This window comes from Mesoplodon densirostris, chromosome 1 (genome assembly GCF_025265405.1).
Source record: "Mesoplodon densirostris isolate mMesDen1 chromosome 1, mMesDen1 primary haplotype, whole genome shotgun sequence".
Lineage (NCBI taxonomy): Eukaryota > Metazoa > Chordata > Mammalia > Artiodactyla > Ziphiidae > Mesoplodon > Mesoplodon densirostris.
The window spans coordinates 170,800,294-170,818,325 of NC_082661.1; the positions used below are offsets into that span (position 1 = coordinate 170,800,294).

Consider the following 18,032-nt stretch of genomic DNA (forward strand, 5'->3'; position numbering starts at 1 on the left):
ACTTTGGCAACTAGTTTCTTAAATAGCCAAACTACATGTCTGTGGACCAGCCCATGTCTCCATGTAGCCCCTGAGATGGAGCAGAGAAAACAAGGTAAGTCCTTGGCCTCAGGGATCATGGATGGGGGAAGGGTGGTGAACAGGCAGGAACAGAGGCTGCCAACTCCAGGAGCAGGACCCCTTGTCTTATTTGGGGTGCACAGCGAATCCTGGAAGCCATCAAACCCTTTCCTGCTTATTGGCACAAAGGAAGGATTCACCTCCGGGTGCCTGGCCTCAGGCTGCATGAAACGGCAGGTAGGGCCAGAGGTGGCCTGAGCGCAGGTGGGTGTCAGTGCAGCCGAGCAGTGAGCAGAGGGGGGACCCAGCCCAGCAGAGTGGGCGGGGGAGAGAAAAATCACTCCCATGAGGGCCTCTCCATCCACAGCCCAGGGAGGGCTGCGCTCCTGGTACAGGTCTGAGGACACGGAGCCCATCTGTCTCAGTGGCCTGTGCCCCACGGTGCCGGCTTCCGGATCAGCCCTGCCTCCCCTGGCTGGGCGACCCTGGGCAGAGTCCCTGGCCTCTCTGAGCGCCGGCTTCCGCCGGGATACTGTGCGGATAAGCCGGCCCAGGGAACACAAGGCCCAGCACACAGCTTGGCACCTGGCTGGCGGGTGGCAGGCCAGGGGCTGTGGATCTCTTGCTCCCACTGTCTGTGGCTCTGGCCAGAGGTCACCCAGGGAGTCCTAGGGGTTGCCAGGCCGCCAACCCAGGGACATGGTTCACTTGCTCACTGGCTGAGTACCCCCTGTGCTGGGGCTGAGGTGTCAAGGTTAATGTTCGATTTTCTGCCCTTGTGTGTCGTGTGCATGCACCCGTATTTGTTTTGTTTTGTTTTCCGTGGAAAGAAAACAAACCCAAGGCAAACACAGCCTGCATTTCGACATCTGCAGCCGTGGAGACCAGTAATTCCCCTGGACAGGAAGGATTTCCGGTTGGACCTAATGTCCATGTCCAGGGGCAGCCGGCGGCGGCTGAGAGCAGAGAGAGTGGAGTCCACTGCAGCAAGGGGTGTCGGGGGACCCAGAGGGGAGGGCCCAGCTCTGGGCCCACCCCTGCCTGCCCTCCTCAAAGCTGGTGTCCTCCACAATCCTAACCCCACATTTGAGGCCTCCAGAGGCGGGGGCTCACTTGAGGTCACCCAGTGGGAGGAACAGGATTTGAACCCTGAATTCTTACCTCCCAGTGCCGTGTGTGGTTCAGAGGCAGAGCTGGGGCTCGGCCCCGGGCAGCACGCTATGCCCACGGTTGCAAAGGTGGGGCAAGGAGTGAGGGCCCCAGGGGCGGGGGTGGTCTGGGGGGACAGGCAGCTCCAGCCCATGAAGACCTTGGTGTAAGGAACCAGGCACGGGGAGGGGAGACTGGCCAGTCCCTCAGATCTGGGGTGGGTGGAGGGGGAGGCATGTGGGCTCAACCACCACGCCCTCTCCCACCTCAGCACCAAAACCCCTGAGGACTCAAGGGCCCCTCGTGGAGCCCAGACAAGGCTCCTAGCACCACCACCTTCTTGGAACGTGTCCTTACCTGTGAGCTGGAGCAATCGGGACACACTGCAGGCTGCAGCGGATGCCGGGCTGCAGCGAAGGCTCTGTGCTGGCTGCTTCTCCTTTCCCCATCTCCCGCTGTCATCGGGCTTCTGCCCTGGGCCCTAGCCACAGGCCCAAGTCTCTCCTGTCCCTCTGGCCTTGTGCTCCTAACAATCCCGGCAGGAGCCAGGGCAGAGACCGATATGGCGGGTGGGGAAACTGAGGTCCAGGGAAGGCCCTAACACCCCAGACTGGCAGACAGGTCCTCCACTGCACCCTCCCATCTCCACGCTCTGTGCTTTTTCTGATCCCTACCAGAGACTCCAAGTGGATTCCCACCAGCGCTCTCAGGCCTTCAGCAAAGCACTAGGGGCATCTCCTAGGGGCCTGGGTGGGAGTCAGGCCCCTGCCTGCCCTCCAACAGCTGGACCCTGGCTCCCCACAAGCTCCCCAAGGTCAGGCATCCAAACGCCACCCCATAGGCTCCCTGGCCCGCCTCCCGCATGGTGTTGAGAGAGGAGACACTTTCTACTTGTGTGTATTCCACTTCCGGGTGGGAGACGAGCTCAAGGGAGCCAGGCCAGGGAGGTGCGCGGGGGCAAGGTAGCGGAGGGGGCCTCCAGACCCGTCCCCGCACACTCCCAGCACCCCACCGTCCATGCGTCTGCAGTGCCAATGTGGCCTGGTGCACCGCAGGGTTAAATGTGGAATAAATGAGTGAGATCTGGCCAACGCCCAGTGTGCCAGCTGCTGTGCTCTGTGATCTACATGCATGATCATTCTTGATCTTCACCACGACCCTGTGGGCTGGGTGCTGGGACGAGTACCATTTCAGAGAGGGAAGCCGAGGTTCAGAGAGGTTGAGTGACTTGTCCAAGATCATACGGCTAGAGAAGCAGAGCCCCTCCCTGTGCCCCCTCCCAGCGCCACTTCCCACCCCTCACCCCCCAGTGTCAGGCCCAGGGCCTAGTCCCTGCCTCTGGCAGCTGTGCCACCTGCCCAAGACAGCCACCCAGCGGGGCTCGCCTGCCCTCAGCCCCCAATTCCCTGGGCCCCTCACACCTGCCCAGCCGAGCCCGCCAGCTTTCCTATGGTAGCCCAGAGCCAATAACCACCTAGTGCAGGCCCCATGGTGGTTACTGTGGGCTTGTGCAGAAGCTAAAACTCAAGCCAAGCCCCCCAACACAGCCCCCAAGCCCCTTGCACCTCTATCCTTGAAAACGTCCCAGGGGGTCCCTTTCCCAGCTGCAGGGGGAGCCCAGCTCCTACCTCCACTGCCTCCAGGGCGAGCCAGGCCGGACACCTGTGCCTTCTCTCCCTGGCGCTCGGCCCTCTCCCGCTGGAGCCCTGTCTTCAGGCCTGTCCCCCTTCCACATCCTCCCTCTTGGGCCAGGAAAGGAAGGGGGTCTTTCTCCCACCCGAGCCCTCCACCCTGGGAGCTGAACAGCACCCTCCTCTATCACCTGCTCAACATCCCCCCTCCCTCTCTGGTCACTCCTGGAGGTCAGGGCTCAGCCTCCACCGCCCCTCCACACCCAGCTTCTGTAGCCTGTGGGGCAATTTGGGTCCAAGTCCTGCCTCGTTCATCCAGGATCATGGCACCTGCCGTGACCTCCATCTCGGCCTCCCCATTCCCATCCTGGCAAGGGCTCTGGGGTCAGATGGACTGGACACTGAACTGCAGCTTCACTACTTATCAGCTGTCATCCTGAGCTGAGAAAGTCGCCTCCCACCCTGAGCCCCGGGTTCCTCCCTTGTACAATGGGAATGGTATTGCCTGCCCACCACCTGAGGGTCCCTGTCACGATTAAACACCTGGGACACGCTTAAGAACTTTTAGCTACTGCACTGTTCGTGGAGGGGTGCCAGTCCCCTGGGCCTGTGCTGCCTCTGAAACGCTGCCCCCCAGCTCCTGTGGCCTCCCTCTCCCCCCAACCCCCCATGATTCTCTCTCTGCCTCTGCCTCCTACTTATCAGGCCCTTGAGCCATGCATTCTGGAAACTTCATCCCAACCAGGTGGCAGGAGATGAGGAGCCTGCGCCTTGCCCCCAGGAAGGGCCTTTGATCTGTCTGGTCCTTGGCCTGGAGGCCTTTCCCCTCCCTCTCCGGGCACCCACATCATGTTAGTTCAGCTCTGACTAGGTTTCTGCCTGTTTCCCTCTTGTGCTGCAGCAAGGGACCTTTGCCTAGCATATAACTGGTCCTCCGCTCCCTGGGAACCTGACCCAGCCCCGCCCCACGGTGGAGACTTCTTCAAACAGTTTGGCCCAGATCTCTCTCCTCCGACCGACATCCTTGCCAGCTCAAAATCCCACAGCTTTCCTCTCCCAGGAATCGGCTGGTCCCCTGCTGCCCTCTGGTGGCTAAATCTGAGAACTGCGACTTCCTGCTAGCAGCAAGCCTACATAGGGGACAAAAGGGGAATTTTTTTTTTTTTTTGCTCCCAAACCTGAAATGAGTCCTGATCTCCCCAGCACAGTGCTATCCAGGCCTCATGCACCTTTACTTGAGGAAAACTGTCAAGTGGTAATATCTGGGTTTTCCTTTCTTGATTATAAAAATAACACATGCACAATGTGAAATGGAAACAACACAAAAATAGGAAGTAGGATGTGAAAATTCTCCTTTGCCGAACCCCCCCCAGAAACACCACTGTCCAGAGTTTGGCCATATCCTTCCCTAGTCTTTGTTTGTACAAATATATTTGTGTTTAATGTATACACACACACACACACACACACACTAACCTAACAGGATTATACTTGACATGCCGTTCTGTAACCTGCTTTGTTCTCATCATCATCTTTCCCTGTTAGCACAGAAATCTGTTTCATTGGACTAACAGCTGATTGTACTCTTTTGTTAGGTAATGTATTTATCGACTCCCTATTGAAGAGTACAGGCATTCTTGTTTTTAAAAATCAATTCTTTTTTTTTTTTTCTTAATCACCTTTCTGTTTGGTGCAGTAGGAAGATCTGGGGTCAGGAGAGCTAGGGTCTGACTTGACAAGTCTCAGGCCACTACCTTTGATCACATCCCTGTTCACACCCCCTCCCCAGCCCTCAGTTTCTCCACCTACCCACTGGGGCAATGGGCTCCACCTAGAATCCTTCACTCCAACAATTCCTCTGATCTGTGATTCCACACTGGGTTGACAGAGCCTATGAGCTGCCGTGATGTCATTCATGAAGTTTGGGGGCTGGTGCAGGGAGGGGACCTGAGAGCCCCAAAACCTCTTTTAGGCCTGGGGCCTGGTGAGCACTTTGACAATTGTGGGGAGGAACAGCTGAAGAAAGCTCCAGAACTCTCCATAAAGGAATCGATTTTACTTTATATTTTATTTTTTTGAAATAGAGTTCAAGCCTATGGTCATCTTGAAAACAATAAATAAATTGGACTGAATCAAAATTTAAAACAGTGCTTCAAAGGACACCCTTAAGAAAGTAAAAAGACAACTCACACAATGAGAGAAAATATTTGCAAGTCCTATATCTGATAAAGGACTTTTATCTAAAATAAATAAAGAGCTCTTACAACTCAACAATAAAAATACCAATAACTCCACTTAGAAACAGGCAAAAATCTGAATAGACATTTCTTCAAAGAAGAGCATCTTCTCGTGTGTCCATAAACACACGAGAAGATGCTCAACATCATTAGTCATTGAGGGTTTGCAAATCAAAACCTAAATGAGATACTGCTTTGATGTCAAGAATCAAAAAGATAGATAGCGACTTCCTGGCAGTCTGGTGGTTAAGACCTCACCCTTCCATTGCAGGGGGCACAGGTTCAATCCCTGGTCGGTGAACTAAGATCTCACATGCTACATGGCATGGCCAAAAAAAAAAAAGGATAGATAATAACAAGTGCTGGTGAGGCCATGGAGAAATTGTAATGATTATACATTGCTGGTGAGAAGGTAAAATTTTGTAGCCACTTTGGAAAACAGTTTGATGTTCCTCAAAACGGTAAACATGAAGTTGGCATTTAACCCAGCAATTCTTACACTATATGTAAAGTGGTACAATATTATTTTCAGGTAATCTGTGATAAGTTAAACTATATATTGTAAATCTTAGAGAAACCACTAAAAATATAAAATGAAGAATTAAATCTAATAAGTCACTACTGGAGGTAGAATGAAATCATTTGGGAGGAAAACACTCAATCCAAAAGAAGGTAAGAAGGGAACAAAAACCATATGGGATAAAGAGAAAATAAATAGCAAGGTGGTCAATTTAAATCTAACTATATTGATAATTAAGTTAAATATACGTGGCCTAAACATTTAATTGAATGGCAGAGTTTGTCAGATTGTTTAAGAAAGCAATGCCACCACTTATGAGTCCATCTTTTAGCTCTAAATCCTCCCTTTGTTGCCCTGTTTGTGATACTGTAACAGTTCTCTTACCACCTGGAATTATATTAAGCTTTATCAATAGAGGGCACTGGAGAGACACTTTGTTCAGAGTTCTTGTTTCCCTTTAGTAGGTTAACCCATGTTATGGTTAATAATTTTTTTTTAATTTATTTATTTTTGGCTGCGTTGGGTCTTTGTTGTGCGTGGGCTTTCTCCATTTGCGGCGAGCAGGGGCCACTCCTCACTGCAGTGCGTGGGCCTCTCACCACGGTGGCCTCTCCTGTTGAGGAGCACCGGCTCCAGGCGCGCGGGCCTCAGCAGCTGTGGCACATGGGCTCAGTAGTTGTGGCACACAGACCCAGTTGCTCCACGCCATGTGGGATCCTCCCGGACCAGGGCTCGAACCCACGTCCCCTGCATTGGCAGGCGTATTCCCAACCACTGCGCCACCAGGTAAGCGGGTTAATAATTTTTTAACATCTTTCTTTCTTTTTTTTTTTTGCAGTATGCGGGCTCCTCACTGTTGTGGCCTCTCCCGTTGCGGAGCACAGGCTCCGGACGCGCAGGCTCAGCGGCCATGGCTCACGGGCCTAGCCGCTATGCCGCATGTGGGATCTTCCCGGACCGGGGCACGAACCTGTGTCCCCTGCATCGGCAGGCGGACTCTCAACCACTGCACCACCAGGGAAGCCCCAGTTAATAATTTCTGATAATAAACTTTCCCTGTTAGAATTACTCTGTTGTTTCTGTATCCTGTCTGGACCCTGATCAACAAAGAATTGACACAGGCAGTGGTCCTAGGAGATAACCCCACAAAGATGGGATTTCGAGATTTGTTTGGCTGTGCCCTTGGGCTTGAAGGCAGGGCTGAACTACCTGCCAATTGGAAGTGGGATGATGGTAATTTTTGACATGCAGTGACATCACAATTAATCATGCTGTCACCTGTGGTTAAGTGATAAGAGAAGCATGTGCCTTGGGAGGCCAGGTGTCTGTACACTTGACAGTTACGGCAGGATCAATGACCATAAGGACTATAGTGTGGGATGAATTATTTTGAGCATGCTTGTTTACCAAAAGAAGATAACAAACTCATGTCTTTTCATTCTCAGCTTACGTTAAGGTCTGAGAACCAGAAAGCTTCCACGACACCTCTAAAACATCTCACTTCTTGTAGACCCTAGACTGATAATCACTTAAAATCATACAAAAATTTAATTGTGTAGCTTGCTGAATTACAACATCATTTGAATTCACAGTCTCACTAAGTTTTTCGTGTGAAAGGGCATCAGTGGGAAAGAATGGGATCCTGAAATTCATAATGGAGACATCTGTTTGGGTCCAAATGAAACTAACAACTTGAATCCTCCAGTCACTGCATTCCTCCCTTGCCTGTGCAAGTAGCTTGCCCTTCTGTGTCTGAGAAGAACAGACTTCTTTGTCTAAAAACACCGTGATAACTTCACCTGGGACAGGTGCTTTGAAAGGCAATGCCCAAGACCCACCAAACCACTTCAACAACGAGGTCAAATCTCAGCATTTTCCAGAGGGACAGGACTCCAGAAAAACAGCTTACACACCCAAAGAATTCTGAGAATTTACTAACACATATTTTTAAGCAGATTTATTGATATTGTTCACGTGTCATACAACTCACCCACTTAAAGTATATAATTCAATGTTTTTTTAGTATATTCACAGGTATATGCAACCATCAGAACACTCAGCATGGAATGAAGACTTTCTCTATCCACCCTGTTCCAGTGGACCTTGGACATGGATCTGACTCGTGGCCTCCAGAAGCTATTCATTGAGAAATGTTCTCCAGTCTGGGCCCACAAAAGCCAGACCCTCCTCCTGATGAGAAATGAAGAACCGAGGGCTACACCATGGAAACTCCACCCCTGAAAGGCCTCTCCATCGGCTGAGGCTTTGGGAAGCAGCTATGGAAGAGCACAGCTTCCCACCAGCCCCCACGAAGCTTGGGCTGCACAGGGTGCCCTACCCACCACCCAAGAGTTATCAGCCAGACTCCTCAAGTGAAGCATCTTTTACAAGTGGCGGAGCATCCAGCAACAAATGTTTCAGCAAGTTAACAATGACTCGAGTGGTCTGGTGGTCTCCCTTTTCAATCTTGCCCCTTCTGGCCTACACTCAAATTCTTAAACTTTAGTTGAATTATTATTATTTGGAAATTCAGATTCCTAGATCCCACCCTCAGAGACTGGTATTCCACAGGTCTCAGCCACGGCCTAGGAATCTGCATGCTTTCCCAGCACCGCATGATTCCTAGGAGAAGCATTGCCTTAGGCCTTAGCAGACCTTGGAAACATCTACCCACATTCCTCTTCATGGAGCAACATTCTATAAAGCCCAGAAGTGTGTTAAATTCTCCCACGTCTTCATACATGCTACACGAAAGAAGTCAGACACAAAAAGTAAATCTTGTAGGATTCCATTTATACAAAGTTCTAGAACAGGCAAAATTAATCTACAGTGATAGAATCAGTGGCTTCCTGGGAACAGGCACAGAGGTATCTTTCTGGAGAGAGGGAAATGTTCTATAACTTAATTTGGTGGTGGTTACTCAGTGTATGAATTTGTCAAGTGATCGATCTGCACACTTAAAATGTGTGAATTTTATTGTATGTAAATTATACCTCAGTGAAGTCATTTTGAAAAGCTATCATGTTGTCTCATAAAAATGCTATTTCAGATATTTAAACACATTGTGAATTTACATGGCGTCACATATGATTCCGTGAGAGCACGTGTATGACTCACTGCTTCCTTCATGCATTAGGCACCGTGTACCAGCAACAAGTCAATAATATCCTATCTGTATATTACACAGGCAGGAGCTTTATGTAGTAAGACCAGGCTCAGGCCCTTGTGCAAGAGTTCTGGAAGAGAACTGCAGGGAACAACCCCACCTTCAGGAAACTGTTTTTAGGAAATTCCTGCATTCTTTCTTCCGCTAGCCCACACTAGACTCCTCTGCACGGACAGACACACACACACACACACACACACACGCAGGCGTGTGCACAGAGGCACACGCACACACACACACGCACGCACACGTGCTTCCTCCTCATTGGAAAGGAAATGCTCTGTGAACTAAACACATGCCCCACATGTTCTGTGACCCCGAGACCCCTCAGAAGTCACCAGGGGGCCAGTGGGTCACACCTCAAGGAGCTGACCCTCACACTTGTCAACAGCACCACTGCCTCCCTAGAGTCCCCAGAGGTCAAGAGGAAACTCCACAGGGACCAAAATCATGGCTTTGACCTCAGATTTCAGGAGAGCTCTGACTGCATGTGATCTGAGGACAAAGGGGTCTGTGCATCCCCAAAGGCCTCCAACAGAAAACCCTCTGGACTGGCAGGTCCGGGGTTCTAGCCCCTGCTCTGCCAACTGACTCACGGGGTCACCTTGGGCAACCATGTCCCTTCTCGAGGCCTCAGTTTACCCGTCTGTAAAATGTTGGTTGGAAGGGTCGAGCAACAACCCATTATTATTTGGCTTAGGATCCCATTCTTCAAATAAAATCCCTTTTAGAAAACAGAGGGTATTGATGATTCAAAGGGGATTCAGGGGCCCGTGCCTGAGGACCTCCAAGGCTCTTGAGAACTGTTTGAAAACTGTGAGGCCGGCTGAGTTCCCAACCCATGTAGCTGATCTGACTTCATGGAAACTCTCCATGACTCCAATGACCCAACTCCAGCCATGACCCCAGAGTGACTACATCTACCTGTGACCTCACATAACTCAGGGAACCCCATATTCCAGATGACCCAAGTCCAGCCACTGTGACCTCAGAATGCCTTCAAGGACCTGTGACCACACATCATCAGACTCAGGGAACTCCAATGTGAGGCAATGCTAATTACACTGTGGTTCTTCTGGTATTTGGACTGTGCCTCCCTTGGCTGTTTAAGGAAATTTTTAGCCCTCCTCCCACCCCCAAATCTGCTCTCCCTGTGAATTCAGAAACACCTGTAACTTAACTCCAAATTTAAACGGCACATCGAGGGTAGTAAAGTCCACATCTAGCCCGAGATAATCACAGCTCGTCCTCCTCTAAGACCCAGACACACAGGAAATATTGTCCTCGTCACTCCAGAGGCTTATTAAGACCATGTGCCAGGGCCCGTGCTGTGCACTTTACACAGATCACGTCTGACCCTTATCACCCTGTGAGATGGGCACTGTTACCCCATTATACAGCTGAGCAAAACTGAGGCTCTGTCACCCAGAGGCGGCACGAGGGCTCTGATGGGCTGTGAACGCTAAGAGAGTTTGTCTGAGTCCATTTCCTTGTCTGTTAAACAGGATGATGAGAATACCCTCATAGGTTGCTGGGGGGATTGAGAGTCCACGGAAAGGCCCTCCGTGGAGCACTGAGTGACAGTGGTAACAATAAAGGTCAGCTCCAAATACTTGTTACAGACACTGCTTCCTAAAGCACGGACCCCAGTCTTTTATAGAAAACAGGATTTATTTTCACATTCAAGGTGAACACAAAGAAATGTTCCAGAAGTATATTGTGTATATAATCAGTAGATATAATTTATAAGACACACAGAAGAAATCAAAGCCCACCAGGGAATACCCACTGACTTCCTTCCAGAGCACAAGGCACTTACAAGTCATTTCTGTTTTCAACGTGGGAATTCACATTGACTAGGCACAGCTTGCAGTGGGTCTGTCCCCGGGTTCAGCTGATTCTACCCCCATGGACTCTCCCCAAACACAAGAACAGCAAACCAATGGGATTCACAGTGACTGGGATAAAAGGCCTCAGCTGTGGGACCTTCACAAACGCCCAGACTGTGCTCCAAAGGCCAAGCTCGTGGCCTGTGCCACCAATTTCAGGTCACACCACAGCCTGGAGTAGTTAGTGCCACAGCTCCAGCTCCAGGGAGTCTTGCTAAATTATTCCGATTAGGAAGACGACATTAAACAGCTATTACAGCCCTTTACAGCAACCGGCTTTCCCCCTTGGTCAAGGAAAAGGCAGAAACTGCCTTCAAAGCTAACCCATCACCACCCTCAACGTCCAAGGCACAGGTGAACTTGGGCCAGGCGATCACAGGAGATGCCAGACGAGGAGCAGTGACACAGTGTCCATGATGGGTGTCCAGAAACAGGGCGCTGGGGAAGATCAGGCACTGGGGAAGCAGCCTGGTGGGTCCTGTGAGGTCTGACATTCCTGAGAGGCCTTCCGGAAGCACAGAGAAGGTGGAGCGAGCACAGGCAACTCCAAGGGGCCCCTGCGCTGGGAGCCCGAGGCGGCCGCCTGGGTGAGTCAACTCACTGTTGCCGGCAGCTGCCACTGGCCTAGAGCCCTGGCCATGGCAGGTTATCTCACCTGGCCACAGTCCGTGATGACAATCTTCTTGGATGTCTTCCCACTCTTGGAGCCGAGAGATTCTATTTTCTTCACGACATCCATGCCCTCTTTGACATGGCCAAACACGACATGTTTGCCATCCAGCCTGCGAGGAGAGGTGAGCCAGGTACGCAGAAACGAGGGTGGTGCAGTGTCACCCAGGGTCACAGCCCTTTGGTCATGGGACTATTTACCAAAAACAGCAGTTCTGAAAGGAACCCACACTGAAAAGCTGGCCCCACCTCTCACAGCTCGGGTATCGAGCCTTGCTGAGCCCCCCAGAACACATCAGATGACGGCTCCCTCCCAGGCTATGTTCTGCCTCACCTGCTGTGTGACCTCACCCCAGGCCACTTAACCTGAATCCTGGGAACCTCACCTACAAAAAGTGAATTATTCTCTTTCTGCACAGGGAGATAAAGGGATATTGAACTACTTTGAAGAAATAAGAGGTCTGTGTAAATGGAACTATCTTAACAGTCATAAATTCTGAGGTGAGAGCCAAGATAATACGTGTGGTGAACCTATGCGAGTCCCAAGCAGCTCTATCTGAGACCGTCCCAAGAATCTAAAAGGCAGCTTAGTTTAGGGCCAGCAAGGCCAAAACTGGTTATACCTCAGGATCCACCAGGGGTTCCACGGAAGGAGGGCAGACAGAGCCAGCAACCTGCCCACCCTGACATCCATGTCCCTCTGGCTCGGAGGGTAGAGACCACTAGTATCCCCCACTACCCAGGTCACCCTGAAGTCCTTGGACATGGGCTTTATTTAGTCTTAGCTCCAGGCCAGCTGCTGTCCCCTCATCTCCCTGAGATGCCTCAGGGATAGGACACAGGGGACTTTGGGCAGAGAAACTTACTAGGTAGTGGAAAATTTACCTGGGAAACATCCCTAAAATACAAGGGCATTGGGAAAGAGGGCTCTAAGGGGCTGGTAGCTATTTGCAGGCCCATGCTAATGCCTGATGAGAAATCCGGTGTGATATCCAAACGTCTCCTGCAGCATTTTCCAAGGTGCATTCCAAGGTCAAGTAAGCCAGGGAAATAGCAGGTTAAACCAAGAAAACAGGTTTCTGCCACAGGCCATCTTGAGGCCTAGTATGTTCCGCAGCATTTCACAAATATATTTGGTAAAAGAATCCTTTCGTGTGTGTGTGTGTGTGTGTGTGTGTGCGCGCGCGCACATACGCACAAAACACGCTGAGAAAACCCCAGCTGACAGCAACAATGGGAAGCTTAATAAAGAGAGTTACAAGAATAACCCAAATTCTCCCTCAGTCCTTTCACAAACTTTCTCCTTCTCTCATACAGACACACAGCCTGGGTGAGGGCTACTGTCCCACAGCAGAGTCCAGCCTCAAACTAGCTTTCCCCTCCAGCTGCAAGGCCACCCCATCTTCCCAGAGGGCCTGGAGCCAGGAGCAAGCAACTCACCAGTCTGTCTTTATGGTGCAAATGAAGAACTGGGAGCCGTTAGTGTTGGGGCCTGCATTTGCCATGGACAGGACACCTGCAAACACAAGCAGAATGACCAGGCTGCCCCAGGAGGCATCTCACATGGGAGTCACTCAGATGAGCAGATGGGGAAAACCACATCAAGGATGCTTGAGCCAGAAGATCCTGGGGCTCAGAAGAGGGAACCAGGGCCCAGAGGACGCAGCTCCCCACCCAGGGCCTGTCCGCCTCTGCCGCCACAGGAGAAAAGGGCCTCGTGGAAGCTCTCAGCAGTAGAGCTGGAGCGGGACCCCCAGCCCTGAACTCTATAGACTTTCCCACATCGCGCCTTGGGTCTGACACAATGCTGGGGTTTTGCTTAAAGGCTCTCTCCCCCAGGTTCTCAAAGGAAGGTTTGGTTTTGAAACGGAGAGCTCAGAATGAAAAAGCTCTAGGAAAACCCAACAAGCCCACCCAGAGCATTGAAGGAAGGAGCAACATCAGATATGGAGCAATCATATGGGGCAATCAGGTTGCAGCCTCCAGGCCTGCTGGGATGGCAGAGGCAGGGTCATAGCTCGGGGCACATGGCCCCGGGACTGGCGACCTGGACTCACCTGGCCCCTTGTGCTTCAGTTTGAAGTTCTCGTCAGGAAAGCGGCTCCCGTAGATGGACCTCCCCCCTGTGCCGTTGTGGTTGGTGAAGTCGCCGGCCTGCGAGCACAGAGCATTGGCTGCGACGTCGCCACCAGAGCTGGCAGAGGGGTGTTACTCCAGCGCTAGGATGCAGCCCCTAGCCCACCCACGGCCCACCCAGCCGGAAGCCCTCAGGCAAAGAGGTCAAAAAACATCCAATGATAGAAGGACTAATACAATACTAAGGAAAATAAGCAACAATAAGACAAAGCTTAGATATTTTCTGCCACAATAACTACCCTGGTTTCCGAATGATTCATTTTTGTCTGAGCGAGTTTTTAAATGATCCTTAAAAAAATCTCGGCCATTCCGAGATGCTTCTTAGTGACCTAGAATTTTCTACCCACAACTCTTGGAGGGTAAATAGGGAGAAAACCAGGAACCCTCATTCCCAAATGTGGTCCGTGGGGAGCGGCAGCAGCCAGCACAGAGCCAGTTCCCTACACTGAGTACCCCTCCTCGCCCCAGCATCTCCCCTTCACCAGGCCCAGGACAGAGCCCACCCAGGGCTGGCGTCATTCCTCGCAGCTCGTCTGAGGCTTCCATGGGAGCCACGGCCAGAAGAGCCCAGGGGCTGCCAGCTGCAGCAGAGCCCCGGCCCCCTGCCATGGTCATGCTGCTGATTTCCTGAGATGGGATCCTCAGGCGACACGGGTGACCTGACCTGCCTGGCTGAAGCATCCCCAAATGCCAATGTGTCCCCAGAGAGGGATGATTCAAAACCCTGGCCTGGGCGTCCCGGTGCTACCATCCCATGCCTCCGAGAGCCCTCCAGCTTTGGAGTCTCTGCCCTTGCCTGCTGTGGTTCCCAGGAAGACCCTAGCCCGGCTGGGACATCCACTTCAGCTCCTGCTTCATCCACAGCCTCGGGCAGAACCGGGAGCTGCTGCAGCTGAGAGCCACGGGGCGGGGCCAGGCCTGTTGCAGCCACAGCCCTCACCCCTCCCTGAATTTGTCACATTCAACCCACTGCCACTCACCACAATGTGATGACAGCCCAGCAGATCCGGGTGGAGGGAAGGGGGGAGGAGAATTCCAGGCTGAAAGGACTTCAAAGAGGTCATGACATCCATGCCCCTGCCTCTAGGTCTGCTGGCCTCAGACACTAGCCCCTGTCTTAGCAGGGTCTGACCTCACACAGGACAACCCCCAGCATAGCTCGGGTCCTGGCCCCGGGGGAAGTTCTTGCTTTCAACACCTACCTGCAAAACATCTGACACAGCAAAACTAATGCCTTTGAAAAGAGGCAGAACACATGACTAAAGAACAGACTCATTTAAGATGCCCTTCACTGGAAAGAGGCTCCAAGTCCAGACCTGTGTGTTCTTGTCTGTGCTCAGTCTCCTCCCTCCTCCTCCTCTCTATCCTTATCTCCCATGCCAAGTGCTCAGTGGGACACACTGTGGGGCATGGGCAGAGACTGTCTGAATATGCTGGTCCTCCAAAGCCTTCAGATCTAACCCCCAGCACATCCACACTCCAATGCCCGTTCTCCTTCCACTGCTTCACTCTCCCGGCCCCGCCAGGCAGGGCCGTCCTAACGATTGCCCTGTTGCTTAACTCCTGGGGCAGGGAAGGCTCTGTGGCAGCCAGGAAAAGCTCCAGCCTCTCGGAGTAAGAGGACAGGCCGAGCGAGTGACCGCAGTTGCCCTCCATTCGGTACTTTCCAGGCACATGCACACTGGTTAACCCTCATGAGAATCCTTCAAGTCGTTCCCGTCACTATCCCCACTTAGAGAAGAGGAACCCAAGGCAGGGAGAGGCCCCCGCTACCTGGCACATGAAGGACGGAATCACTCTGTGAAAGGTGGAGCCTTTGTAGCCGAAGCCTTTCTCCCCGGTGCACAGGGCTCTGAAGTTCTCTGAGGGGTGAAGGAAGAGGCAAGTCAGCAGGGCCAGGCCGCAACTCAGGGGCCACAACTTGTTCCAGGTAGTGCCCTCTCTACCTACCCCCTGCCCCTGGGTCTGCGCTGGCTGTGTGACCTGGGACAAGTCATCTGGTGCCCTGACTTCAGTGTCCGAGCACTGTGGCAAGAACACACGCTCCTGGTTGTTCCAGCACCGGGTCAGCAGGGCAGGGAGCCCAAGCAAGGGCTGCGAACCCACCAGCCTGCCCCGTCGGGCACCAGGAGGGAGGAAGTTGTCCCAGAGGAAATGTATGTGGATCTTCTCCTGATTCTGAGGCTGCTACGGGACAGGTGGGCGAGGCCAACCCTAAGGCTCAAGAGAGGACCAGCGGCTGCCCCAGGGTACTCAGCAGCTGGGCCACACGTGGAACTCCCATCTGGACACGGTTCTCATGCCCCGACTCCTCTCACCACCCCACCCACCTTGCCTTGCCCCTCTCTCTTCCATCCAGACTGGACTCAGAAGGCCCTGGGCCCTGTCTTACCTGCTGTCTTTGGGACGACATCTGCCTTCAACTGTGGAGAGAGAAGAGGGACAAGACGGTCAGTCCAGAGGCAGGTGAAAGAGGGACCCAACCCGCACGGTGGCCCAAGAGATGGGGAAAGCACATTCCGGTCACTCCCAGCCCTCCGTGGGAGGCCATCTAAGCAGCTATCATTTCTGCCAGCTGCTTCCTGAACTCCAGGCTGGGAGGAGGCAGCCTCGATTTCCTAATTTGTCAGGAGAGATGACAGCACTAGAAGTGGCAGAGCCACTTCCGCTGGGCCCAAAGCCTCAGAGACTCAAGGCCTGGAGACAGGGCCCTGCGGAGGAGCCAGTCCACGCTCCTCAGTGGGCAGATGGGAAACCGAGGCTCAGAGAGAGGCAGGAGGGGTGGGGGAAAGGGGAGGCTGCTTAGTCCCATCTAAGCCTGCCTCTTGACTCCCAGCTGCAAGAGCCACACTGGCACCGAACCTTTCAAATAAAGAGTGAACGGAGGCTTAACTGAGGCCCCTTTGTTCAAACTGGGCTTGAAGGCTACACCCAAGCTTCTCCTCTGTTACCTTCCGGACTACTAGGTATGTTTCTTGCTTTGTTTTTCAAAAAGGCCCCAAAAGCCAGGGCAGACGCAGAGTGTCACCTCGGAAGGGTGGCTGGGGATGGAGTTGCGGCGATGAGCTCCGAGCACACTGCCCGACTCCAGGAGCTCTAGGCCGGCTCTGGTGGCTGGAGCCCAAGGCCGGGCCAGCCGCCCTGCTGGGAGAGGAGGCGGCCTGAAACCACCTTTGCTACACCGAGAGCCTGATGGCGAGGGCGGGGCTGGGGCCCGCTCCGCCTTCTCAAGGGTCACAGTGTGAGCGCCCAGCCGGGCCCGCCGCCCGGACCCCGGAGGCCCCGAAAACCCACCTCGAAGCTCCCGGCCTAGGATCCCGCCCCGTTAAGTCTCGGAGCCCCTCCCGGACCCCGGCCAGCGGGACGGGCCCTCCTAGCCTACGATCTGACCTTGAGCTTTCTCCTCCACAGGGGCCTCCCTCCCGCCTCCACTAGTCCAAAGTTCTGAGGGGAGGCCTGGAGAGACCAATCTGATGCCCCTCCTTAGAGATGGGGAAACTGAGGCCCAGAGCCCAGGAGCAGGAAGCAAGGTCACTCAACGAGGCAGGCACAGCGCCGGCCCGGGGTCCAGAGCTCTTCCGCGACCGTCCCCCACGCCCAGTCCAGCACGGTCCTGTCCGGTGGTCTCACCTCCAGCACCACGCGGCCGAGCGGCTGCCCGTCGGCGCCCACGTCCAGGTACACGAGCGGGTTCCGGGAGGAAGAGGACGGGTCTCGGGAGCCGCTGCTGCAAGCGCGGGCCGCGGGTAGGCGCAGGTGCGCGGAGCGCGGGCCGGAGAGGGAGCCGAGCAGACGGGGGCCGCAGCGAAGCGCCAGCATCGTGGGTGCGGGTCCGGGCGGGAGAGCCACGGGCCAGCAGAGATTCCGGCAGCGAGAGTCACGGGCGCCCAAAAGGCCGAGTTAACCGCGGCGGCGTGCCGCCTCCTTTATTGGCCCAGCCGGCCTCGTGGCCCCGCCTCCATCCCGCCCCCTCCGGCCTGACCGCGGGCTCCCCCTGCTGGCCCCAGCGGGCAGCTCAGCCCGGCCGGTGGGGCGGTGGGGCGTGAAGTCTTCTGAACACACCCCAACCAGGGCCGGAGACCTGAGGGTCAGACAAGACTTCGCAAAAGGAGGCCGGTTCCATTTTACGAGGGTCGCAATAGGTGAAAAAAGGGAAAATGCTAAAACGTGGTTAACTCCAAAATACGAGCATCCATATGTTTTCATTGAATATAACAAAAGTCTACATTTGAGACTTTTGTATGACTGCCCCTGGCCCCATAGGCCCTGTAGACAGACAGGCGGACAAGGAGAGACCGTGGCACTGAGAGTAAGTCAAAGAAAGGTGGAGATGAGAAGCGGGATTAGAGCGAGAGGTGGCAGGCAGGCACCTCCCATGGTGACCACAGGCCTCCTTGTCCTATCCTGGGCTTGTCTCCAGATGCTTCTAGAAACCAGTCCCTCTTCCAGACTCAGCCTGGGCCTGTCGTGCTCTTACCAGGCCTCCAGTCCTCCACCAGGACTGGGTCTGGCTCTTCCTCCCCGACCCCATAGACTGACAGCCCTGATCCCCAGCAACCAGGACAGATAGCTGCT

General features: G+C 53.6%; 2 protein-coding genes across 2 annotated transcripts in view; one reads left to right on the forward strand and one right to left on the reverse strand.

Annotated features, from left to right (window-relative positions):
- ZCCHC24 (zinc finger CCHC-type containing 24) overlaps positions 1-6,639 on the forward strand; it is a 70,597-nt gene extending 63,958 nt beyond the window's left edge. The window contains exon 4 of the mRNA XM_060111465.1: positions 6,436-6,639. Within this exon, the coding sequence (XP_059967448.1) occupies positions 6,436-6,630 (195 nt within the window). The 3' untranslated portion in view covers positions 6,631-6,639. The remainder of the gene's footprint in view (positions 1-6,435) is intronic.
- Positions 6,640-11,212: 4,573 nt separating this feature from the next.
- PPIF (peptidylprolyl isomerase F) lies at positions 11,213-17,371 on the reverse strand. Its single transcript, XM_060091828.1, has 6 exons — positions 17,088-17,371; positions 15,850-15,880; positions 15,231-15,319; positions 13,379-13,475; positions 12,762-12,837; positions 11,213-11,434 (listed from the first exon to the last, which is right to left on the reverse strand). Exons 1-6 carry the CDS (start codon positions 17,274-17,276, stop codon positions 11,299-11,301), a joined length of 618 nt encoding a protein of 205 aa, XP_059947811.1. The 5' UTR covers positions 17,277-17,371; the 3' UTR covers positions 11,213-11,298.
- Between the last annotated feature and the right edge of the window lie 661 nt (positions 17,372-18,032).

Excerpts from the sequence above, each read along its gene's own strand:
- PPIF (XM_060091828.1), bottom strand. The coding sequence starts at position 17,276 with ATGCTGGCGCTTCGCTGCGGCCCCCGTCTGCTCGGCTCCCTCTCCGGC. Across the intron at positions 15,881-17,087 it reads TCGGCCGCGTGGTGCTGGAG|TTGAAGGCAGATGTCGTCCC; the intron begins GTGAGACCACCG and ends CTCTCTCCACAG. Across the intron at positions 12,838-13,378 it reads ACTGAAGCACAAGGGGCCAG|GTGTCCTGTCCATGGCAAAT; the intron begins GTGAGTCCAGGT and ends TTGTGTTTGCAG.